Genomic DNA, 10,301 nt, shown 5'->3' with positions numbered 1-10,301 from the left:
GAGCATCATGTTTATGAAGAGGCTCTGCTCATCGGTCCTCAGTATTGAACGTGTCCGAGAGAAACTGTTTTCGATTCTGTAACGTTACTGCTGATCCTGAGGAGAGGACCGCTGCTCATTCAGTTACTCGCTCATGCTCAGTATCAGCTGCTCGTGAGTTCATCAGATCTCTCGGCAAAACATGACTCAGTTCAGTGAACGGTTGGAGATGCAAAATATAATTCAAGACATTAGTTTATTTATATTCGGAGGGACTGTCACTCATGTCAGAAAGTGAGTAACTAAAATAACGTGTGTGGTCAGCGCTGATTTGAGACGCGAACCGTTGAGCACGATTCAGTCCGATTTGGTGAACTGGTTCGCCCGGTTCACTAAAAAGAACCGGTTCAAAAATACGAATCGTTCGTGACCAGACATCACTAGAGTGATGATCTAATCGGGCTCACGAGTGAAGAAGAAATGGTTCGAGTTTGTGCCTTTCTGAATTGTAAAAATTTGCAGCGAACAATTGACTAACTTATATCCCTCTATGGTACGCAATATGATTTCAATGAAGAAAAAAATATTTGTGGTGTTTTTCCTGCTTAAAATAGGACACTTTAACAATAGCAATAAAAAAATTCATAATTTTAATTTTTATTTATTTTTTAAAAGTTTGTTGCCTCAAGGCAACATTGTACCACAATGGACAAATTTAAACTTTTTACGTTTTCATGTAGAAAAAATAAATATATTTATTTATTGAAAAAATCAATTTCTTTAACCAGAGACCTGAACAAACACATTTACCCAGTTTATAATGTATTACAAATTTCATATTTAATAAAAAGCAACATTTCAAATTCAGCTGTTGCGCTCAGGCAACATTGTACCATCGTGGAACACAAGTATTACCAAACCATTACATCAAGCCATCACATCAAGTTATTACATCAAGTTATTACATCAAGTTATTACATCAAGTTATCACATCAAGTTATCATATCATGTCATAACCATCTTCATCCTCATTTCCATCTTCGATCTCACCCTCACTCTCTCCCTGCCGGACTGTCACTTTGGCCTCATCTTCCTCATCACGACACCTCATCCTCATCAGTTGTGTTTTATACCTTTTTTGAGTGCTATAGAAAATGTGCAGATCATAATATATGCAGTTATAGTATGTGTATTACTATTTTTATACATGCATTACAATATTGTGCAAATATGCAGATATATTTAGATAATTCTAACTCTTTTCCTTACAAATATGCTGTATTTGTATCAAACCTAGTGTATCTGCTATGGCCTTACGCGATTCCATTATGGTACAATGTTGCCTTGAGGCAACACACAGTTTTTTGTTTTTTACTCTAAAACATTTGATGATATATAATGTAAAGTTCTTGAAAATAATTTTTTACTAACCAGTGAAGGTGACTAATATTTTTGTGGGTGATTATCTGGACAGGGAATTAGTGAAAAATGCCGTTTTCATTTTAGAAAATATGGAACCATGTGACCTGTGCACATGACTGAAGCAGGACACAAAATGGACCCCTGTGGGTCATGTGACCCATTTTTTTACACTTTCATTGATTAGTATTTGAGTTCTTCGTCCCGGGGATAGGTTTGAACAATACATCGGTGTTTCATTTGATTAAGAATAATCTAAAATAGACTATGTTGCCTCGAGGCAACACCGTACCATAGAGGGATAAAGACACAACACAGCCGGGCCGGTTGAAGAAAAATGCCATTCCATTGTTAAAGACGGGTGCAGTCACTGTGGAGGTAATGTAAACTTTATTTATCTTTCCATTTGGGCACACACGGCTTGAGGAAAGATGTGCAGTAGCCTAATAAAATAATCGTTCTTTACACACACAACGCTCTTCCCAACTGGACTGCCTATTTTCCGGCTACCGCTGCGTTCCCACGGGACTTCAGCGCGAGACACAACTAGCCGGCTAAAACAGGTGAATTTAAACAATGGCTAAGTGGCTAAACGCATCTCGTTGTCGTGTGAGGGCCCTGTTCATGTTGGACAGACATTTTAATTGCATTTTGTGTCTGTTAAGAGGCACAAAGATACCTGTTACGTGTATGCCCCCAAAGCTGCCGCTTTAGCTGAGGGGGGCTCTGGGCATTAACTGTAATAACTCTGCGTTGCAAGCACCAATCTGGTTCGTTTTTTTTCTATAGACTGTACTCACTAAGATATAACGATCAAGATAAACTTAAAAATTTGCCGGAGTTGTCCTTTAATACTTCTATACTGTTTCTGATCCGTTTTTGCAATAAATAACAGTGACTGTACATTTATTTGCCTGTTATGTGTTTTATATTGTTGATTAGTGGGTAGGTTTAGGGTAGGAGTGAAGCTAGTTGCTCCGAAATATAAAAGTAACCTATAAATATTCATAAAATCATGTCTACTTTTACTAATGCAAATAATTAAATGTGTGAATCTGTGTGTGGACCACGGATGCTGACTGTCCCACGGATTTTTGAGACCGTGAGACCAGGTTGCCCCCACAGTGACTCAATGATTATGTAGGGCAAGCAGGGCCGGCTCTAGCTCTTTGGTTGCCCTAGGCGAGATGGAGTTTTGCGCCCCCCACCCCTCCCCACCCCACTCACTTTTATCGTCTCTATTCTAATTCAGCACGTCTGTTTTCCTAGGCCTACCCCTAACCGAGAAGCACTTATTATTAAACACGTTCGACGCTTTATTTCCACTTTTCAAACATTTTCTCACTTTTTATTGAAAATAAATGCCTTTCCGATCTGATATGTGATGGGAAAAGGGAATAGAGCGAGTGTGGTAAAAGGCAGGATCGAACCTCTGATCAATCTGCATCAAATCTTGATGCCATGCGTCTTACCACTACACTACAGTCACTGTGAAGAATTTAGTGAACACAGCATATTTCTGTTTAATGTAAATAATATGGTATCTATCGTTAGGCTGCTCCAGTAAAAAAAAAAAAAAACGAGAGGCCGTATTTATTTCCTTCTGACGCCCACGTAGAGAGCGTTATTCATATTCATAACGAACTGGACTTTTGATATTTAAATGACATCCATGTAGGTTATTGTAGATTATTGTCAGTGAAGTTATGTTTGCAATACGTATAGTAATTATGTAGAAAACTAGCAAGTGATAGCTTGGTGACAATATTAATAATATTTATAAAATAAATATTAGTTGATAAGATTGATACTAAGTAATTTTATTTTGTTTGACAACTTATTGGCTGAGATAAGAAGACTAACCTCTATACTGGGCTTTCTTTCGATTTTCTTCCTTTCTCTTTTTCTCTTTTTCCGTCCCTGTGCACCCGCGGGTTTAGGCGCCTCATTTTTGATGAACGCGCAAGATGAGCACTTGCCTGACCTAACGCCTGAACTAATAATCAATAATCACCATCAATTCAATCTAATAATCAGGTTGATAAGTAATTAAACGTGTGGCTGAGGGGGCGCACTATGATGATCATGTTTCATGAACATTATGTTGTATTTCGCTTGTTCCGATTATATGCTTAATGGGAAGTAATGGGCGGCACTAGAGCGCTCGCGCCCCTAACACAATTGTCGCCCTAGGCAACCGCCTAGCTCGCCTATAGCAAACGCCGGCCCTGAGGGCAAGGTACCTAATACAGACAGAAAGACTAGTATGTTGATTTTTTTTTTTTGCCGCCCTTCACGAGGGCTTCCGTCACATGGGTAACGCTGACCAATCGGAGCACAGATACTTTTTGTACACTGCTTTCAAACACGGCCAAACGAACCCAAAGAGACCCGCAATGTTCCACACAGAACCGACCCCGACCCGTTTACTATTTGATAGCTGGAACCGAACCCAGCAGGAAGACAGACCTTACTGGACCCGAATATCTCATATTCTACTATAAACTGCTCTTAACAAGTCAATAAACAAGCTGCGAAAAATAACTTTGTCTCAGCCTCCCTAACGTTATAGCTGTCGTCTCCCTCCTTGTACCTGATTGTGATGTTTAACAATATTCCTCTCTTGTTGTTCCAAGCATGCTTGATTCACTCATCATTTCATCTGTAAAAGTCTACTTTATGTCATGGTGACGGATTTACAGCAGGGCATTTCGACTCGAGTTAACCCGCATATAATAACTTTGACTGTTTGCCCTTTTGAACTAAAAACGATTGCTCTTTCAGTGCCATGGCTGCTGACGTTAGCATTATTTATTTGCCATAATCTGCTGCGTCTGACTACCAAAACGTTAAAGTTTCGGCTGACTCTCAAACAAGACGGATCATTCCCATTATTTTTACAGTCACAGCGGAAGGAGACTGCACTCGCGCGTTAGCTGGAGCAACCTGAAATATGAGCTTTTTTATGCAATTTGAGCGTTACAGAAAACATTTATGTGACAGTTCACCTGAGGTCTTGTTGCTGATTTGAAATATATTGTTGAGTACATTTACTGTGCGCATGCATTAAATCAGCCCACTTTCTAAACGGCTGAGCGAGCACGAAAGAGAGTTTGTGTTTTTTTTTGTTATATTTCTAAACTTTATTTCCTGGCTTAACTTTTCTCATCCTAATTTAGCAATTTGCAAGTTATATAAAACACACAAGCCGTGCTGACTATCACGTATTACATAGGCTACAACGTTAAACAGACCCGGGACCCAAAGTAATAGATTGGGATCCGACCCGGACCCGGCTGACCATTTCAAATATAGACCCGAACCCGTCCGGGTCCCGGGTCGGATGCCAGGTCCACGGGTCTCTGTTGCCCCGTGAAGACCTCTACTTCCATCACTCAAGAAGAGAGCCAGGCGGGAGTGAAGCATTATTTTATTCTTTTTGTATAAATGCACATTATGCCATCATGGTTTAAGCCAGTCAGTAATGCTCCATCCGACATACGTATGTGTATGAGGATATGACTTATGCTGCATTCATGTGCTCTTGGAATTATCGTAAATATGAGTTTCCTGGGTAAAAATTTCACATGAACGCCCTCCCATTTCAAAATTTGAATGGGATGAGCTCGTAATCACGACTTCAGATGTGGAAATATCAAATTTCCGATAGCACGTGAAGGTGGCATTACTTAAACTCATTTCAATACTTGTATAAAAGTTACAAAGCTGCCGTCACTTTAAGGCCGAACGCACGGATCATATACACTGATACACATCTGATTTCTCCAAACTGTTTACGTTCACTTAAGACATAATCAACTTGGTTTATCTGAAAACTCCCTTGTTGACCCTACAAGAGTGATTCCTCAAAGGCTTTCTGCAAAACCCCAAACACCTTTTAAAAAAGAAAAAAAAAAAATCATCCACTGACTTTCAAAGCTGCTACAGAAACGACTTTCGACTTTGTAGATCTTGACAGAAATGTAGTGGAGTAAAATGTATGATATTTGTCTTTCATATAGTGACGTTAAAGTCAGAAGTTTCCAGAAAAAATAATACTCAAGTAAAGTGCAGATACTCAAAAAGTGTACTTAAATACAGAACTCAAGTTAATGTACTTAGTTACTGTCCACCTCTCCAGCCAACTCCCTTGAGAGCTGACCAAGCCTGCTCCGCTCATACACAGATCAAACAGATAATGTGTGTCGTCCTTGGCACATGACAATGCACAACTTGTTGCCATATTTACTGATCTAATTTGATACCAAATAGATTAACAATATGACAAACACTCAGAGAAGCGGCTTCCTGAAGACAGAAGCTGATGACTGTAAAATGGAGATGCTACTCTACCTCACCTGACCTGATGATGGTACCATTATTGCTTTGGCCCTTTTAGCAGATACCATTATTTTTTGAATTTCTAACTGTTGTCCTTCTCTGGAAAAGATATAGCTATGCTCAGAGCTTAACTATATATAAACATCATACCAAAAGCATAAAACAGCCTACTGCAGATCATTATGAATAAGCATGAGGTACAGTATAAGAACTTACCATAAAGGAGAAGGCACTGTCGTTCCTAATGTTGATCCCTAAATAAAGGGGTAGAAATAGTTTGTGAAAAACAGCCTCTAATGTGACATGTCCTGCATTATTTTCCTTAATTAATTCATAAACAAGTGAGTCTTTATATTTACCCGAACTTTACACCACACAAGGAAAGGTCAATAAGTCTCTTAAAATATCAGATAAGATGTAGAGAATATAATTTCAATTCATGCAAATTTTTAAAATTTATTTTGTATTTTTTGCTGGTCCAGCGTGGGCTGCCGGTTTGCTGGTCCAGTAGGGGGTGCTGGTTTGCTGGTCCAGTAGGGGGTGCTGGTTTGCTGGTCCAGTATGGGGTGCTGGTTTGCTGGTCCAGTAGGGGGTGCTGGTTTGCTGGTCCAGTATGGGGTGCTGGTTTGCTGGTCCAGTATGGGCTGCTGGTTTGCTGGTCCAGTATGGGGTGCTGGTTTGCTGGTCCAGTATGGGGTGCTGGTTTGCTGGCCCGGTATGGGCTGCTGGTTTGCTGGCCCGGTATGGGCTGCTGGTTTGCTGGTCCGGTATGGGCTGCTGGTTTGCTGGTCCAGTATGGGCTGCTGGTTTGCTGGTCCAGTATGGGGTGCTGGTTTGCTGGTCCAGTATGGGGTGCTGGTTTGCTGGCCCGGTATGGGCTGCTGGTTTGCTGGCCCGGTATGGGCTGCTGGTTTGCTGGTCCAGTATGGGCTGCTGGTTTGCTGGTCCAGTATGGGGTGCTGGTTTGCTGGTCCAGTAGGGGTGCTGGTTTGCTGGTCCAGTATGGGCTGCTGGTTTGCTGGTCCAGTAGGGGGTGCTGGTTTGCTGGTCCAGTAGGGGGTGCTGGTTCGCTGGTCCAGTAGGGGGTGCTGGTTCGCTGGTCCAGTATGGGGTGCTGGTTTGCTGGTCCGGTATGGGGTGCTGGTTTGCTGGTCCAGTATGGGCTGCTGGTTCGCTGGTCCAGTATGGGCTGCTGGTTCGCTGGTCCAGTATGGGGTGCTGGTTTGCTGGTCCGGTATGGGGTGCTGGTTTGCTGGTCCAGTATGGGCTGCTGGTTCGCTGGTCCAGTATGGGCTGCTGGTTCGCTGGTCCAGTATGGGGTGCTGGTTTGCTGGTCCGGTATGGGATGCTGGTTTGCTGGTCCAGTATGGGCTGCTGGTTTGCTGGTCCAGTAGGGGGTGCTGGTTTGCTGGTCCAGTAGGGGGTGCTGGTTCGCTGGTCCAGTAGGGGGTGCTGGTTCGCTGGTCCAGTATGGGGTGCTGGTTTGCTGGTCCGGTATGGGGTGCTGGTTTGCTGGTCCAGTATGGGCTGCTGGTTCGCTGGTCCAGTATGGGGTGCTGGTTTGCTGGTCCGGTATGGGGTGCTGGTTTGCTGGTCCAGTATGGGCTGCTGGTTCGCTGGTCCAGTATGGGGTGCTGGTTTGCTGGTCCGGTATGGGATGCTGGTTTGCTGGTCCAGTATGGGGTGCTGGTTTGCTGGTCCAGTATGGGCTGCTGGTTCGCTGGTACAGTATGGGGTGCTGGTTTGCCTTTTTCATGCCTGAGTAAGAATATAAATTGTTTAAAAAGTCTGTGTGTGTGTGTGTGTGTGTGTGTGTGTGTGTGTATGTGGTATATGTTAGGCTGATGGTGTCAGACTGTCCAATAATCGTTAAGTTGTTATTCTCCACGTCATCAATCTGAAATAAAAACAGAATTCATGTTTAGTGTCTAAATACATGATACTGCATAGAAAATAAATGTGCAACAATGAGAAGCAACATTCTTAAAAAATTGAGATTTAAGAACAAGTTTAAGTTAAAAATGGGGTGCTGGTTTGCTGGTCCAGTATGGGGTGCTGGTTTGCTGGTCCTGTATGGGGTGCTGGTTTGCTGGTCCAGTATGTGGTGCTGGTTTGCTGGTCCAGTATGGGGTGCTGGTTTGCTGGTCCAGTATGTGGTGCTGGTGTGTGTATGTGTGTGTGTGTGTGCTGTATGTTAGGCTGTTGGTGCCAGACCCATAATTCTTAAGTTGTTATTCTTCACATCTGAAATAAAAACAGAAATCAGGTTAATTGTCTAAATACATTACAAAAACTGCATAAAAACAAATGTGCAATAAAGAGAGGTAATATTCTTACATTTGGACAGTTAAGAACAAAATATTTTAGGAGGTGTACATATTCGGCACTACTTGTCATCTGTATCAGGATTGACTCGATGACAGTTGCAGCCCATAAAAAAGCTAAGTCTGATAAGTAAACCGAATCAAAAAGACTTCAAAGCTTGTAATTAATACCTTAAACCAGTTGTGGAGATTGACATTGTCCAGTTTAATCCGCTTCTCTGGGTCGAGCTTCAGACAACAGCCAATAAAATCGCAGCATTCTGTGGAGAAAGATGTCTGATTATTACCTTAAACTTCACAAACACCACTAGGCTCACATGTTCATTTTTTCTGCATCTAGAAGGTTTCCGAATTCAGATTGTCCTCTGCTCAAATTAAGATCTCACCTTGTGACAAGCCATCTCTGCTCCACATGTTTTCTTTGAGGAGCTTCTCCATGTCTCGGCTCTTGGGAAAATGCCCACACAGTATAACAAACAACAGTATGCCGAGTGACCACACTGTTGTTTGTTCCCCGTAGTACCTGCCCTTGATCCAATACTCTGGAGGGAAGAACTCTTCTGTGCCTGGAGAAAAATATTTTATTTGTAAGTTTTTACTAGAATATTTATTACCTTGCAAGAAATTATTTGATGCTAACAACATTTTTAACTTTGAGAAACCATAAATACCAGCAAAGGATGTGTAACCCGCAGAGGTAAGAAATTCGCCGCATCCGAAGTCTATTAATTTGACTTCAAGAGTGTCCGGGTTAATCAGCAGGTTTTCTAGCTTTATATCCCTGTGGAACACTCCAAGCTGGCAGCACGTCTGCACTGCAAATATTGTCTGCCACATGATAATACGGGCTAAATCCTCCTCATCCATGGTGCCCGTGTAGCTCTCTAAGAAGACATCCAAGGACTGACAGGGCATGGGCCGCTCCATCACCATAATGTAGCAGTCAGCTTCATCCTGCCAGTCCAGAAGCTGGATTATTTGAGGAACCCTGAGCTGATTTGCTCGAATATGTAGAGCAACCTCGAGTGGAACTGGTGTGGAATAGCGGTCCTAGAAAACACAGATATTATGAGGAGTAGAAGGATTTAGTCTAGTCCTGGACAAACTGTTGACACTGGTAGTTTGTCTATTCAAAAAACTGTTCATATGAGATGTATGAAATTAAACGCAGTAACTGAGTGGAAAAAAAGAGAGAGCGCAGAGTACTTACAACACTGACAAATTCTGCATCCTCTTTAGACGCAAATTTCACCGCCACCTGATGAAAAAAACACACAGGATTTGCGTTAGAATTCATATGTTCAAAGTTTATATATTTCAGTCATTAAACCTGAATTCATGAAACACGTACAGTTTCATAAATAACACTTTAAACATGAAGAGCAGGTCTGACATGTCAAGTGCACTAAATAGTGAATATAAGACACACTAAGAGTGCTTGGATATGAGAGAGTCAGACAAGTATAATACAACATAAATTAGCTTCTAGATAGATATTGTAAGTAATGAAAATTGATACCTGAAGGTTATCTTTTAAACGAGTCGCTGCATGAACAGCTCCAAAGCCTCCTTGACCCAGTTTGATGCCAATTTCATAGCAGCAGGAATTTATGTCTGTTAAAAGAAAAAAAAGATGTTTTGACATGAAATGTGAAGCAGTGACACCCGCTACATTATCTAAAACCATTTCAACAAGATTTGTCTGATACATATATTAATTGAGTTACTAAATTGAATATTTGTGCTTTCATCACTACAGGACTATTTAAAAAACGACATTTTTTATGTAGTAGGCATTAAAAAAATAAGTATAAAATATACAACTTCACCCATACATAATAAATGAAATATTTAAAAAACACTTTTCCACCAACCTTAACCAAAGCATGTTTTAAAGTCAATTTAAAGTATAAACCATTAAACCGCTGATAAAAGTGTGTGTGTGTGTGTGTGTTGGGTTATGTTAGGGTTTTGTTAACAAACTGACCCATAAGGGTTCCCTTTTTAGCCAGCAGTGGGCTCAACTGAGGTGCCACAATGTCCTCTAGTGCACTGTAAAAGACATCGTCGTCACTCGAGTCCTCATCGTCGTCACTCGAGTCCTCATCGTCGTCACTCGAGTCCTCATCGTCGTCACTCGAGTCCTCATCGTCGTCACTCGAGTCCTCATCGTCGTCACTCGAGTCCTCATCGTCTTCACTTGAGTCCTCATCGTCGTCACTCGAGTCCTCATCGTCG

At 41.7% G+C, this 10,301-nt stretch overlaps 1 protein-coding gene and 1 long non-coding RNA gene across 2 annotated transcripts; both read right to left on the bottom strand.

Annotated features, from left to right (window-relative positions):
* Window positions 1-1,006: 1,006 nt before the first annotated feature.
* LOC137087185 (uncharacterized) lies at window positions 1,007-6,732 on the bottom strand. The gene is made up of 3 exons (XR_010907530.1): window positions 6,099-6,732; window positions 5,956-5,993; window positions 1,007-1,124 (listed from the first exon to the last, which is right to left on the bottom strand). It is a non-coding gene; the product is annotated as an uncharacterized lncRNA (long non-coding RNA).
* A 569-nt stretch (window positions 6,733-7,301) lies between these two features.
* Window positions 7,302-10,134, bottom strand: LOC137087169 (serine/threonine-protein kinase pim-1-like). The gene is made up of 7 exons (XM_067452046.1): window positions 10,051-10,134; window positions 9,583-9,677; window positions 9,274-9,321; window positions 8,735-9,113; window positions 8,450-8,629; window positions 8,235-8,323; window positions 7,302-7,983 (listed from the first exon to the last, which is right to left on the bottom strand). The coding sequence occupies exons 1-7, from the start codon at window positions 10,052-10,054 to the stop codon at window positions 7,978-7,980; spliced, it is 801 nt and encodes a 266-aa protein (XP_067308147.1). The 5' UTR covers window positions 10,055-10,134; the 3' UTR covers window positions 7,302-7,977.
* Window positions 10,135-10,301: the final 167 nt, after the last annotated feature.

Source organism: Pseudorasbora parva, chromosome 1, assembly GCF_024679245.1.
Source record: "Pseudorasbora parva isolate DD20220531a chromosome 1, ASM2467924v1, whole genome shotgun sequence".
Classification (NCBI taxonomy): domain Eukaryota; kingdom Metazoa; phylum Chordata; class Actinopteri; order Cypriniformes; family Gobionidae; genus Pseudorasbora; species Pseudorasbora parva.
The sequence above is the reverse complement of the archived record's forward strand: the minus strand, read 5'-3'. Positions and strand labels throughout refer to the sequence as shown.

What these genes read in the sequence shown, in the direction of transcription:
- LOC137087169 (XM_067452046.1), bottom strand. An exon ending in GTTTAAAAGATAACCTTCAG is followed by an intron (nt 9,322 to 9,582) that starts GTATCAATTTTC and finishes TTTTTTCATCAG; the next exon opens with GTGGCGGTGAAATTTGCGTC. An exon ending in CAGAGATGGCTTGTCACAAG is followed by an intron (nt 8,324 to 8,449) that starts GTGAGATCTTAA and finishes CTTTCTCCACAG; the next exon opens with AATGCTGCGATTTTATTGGC.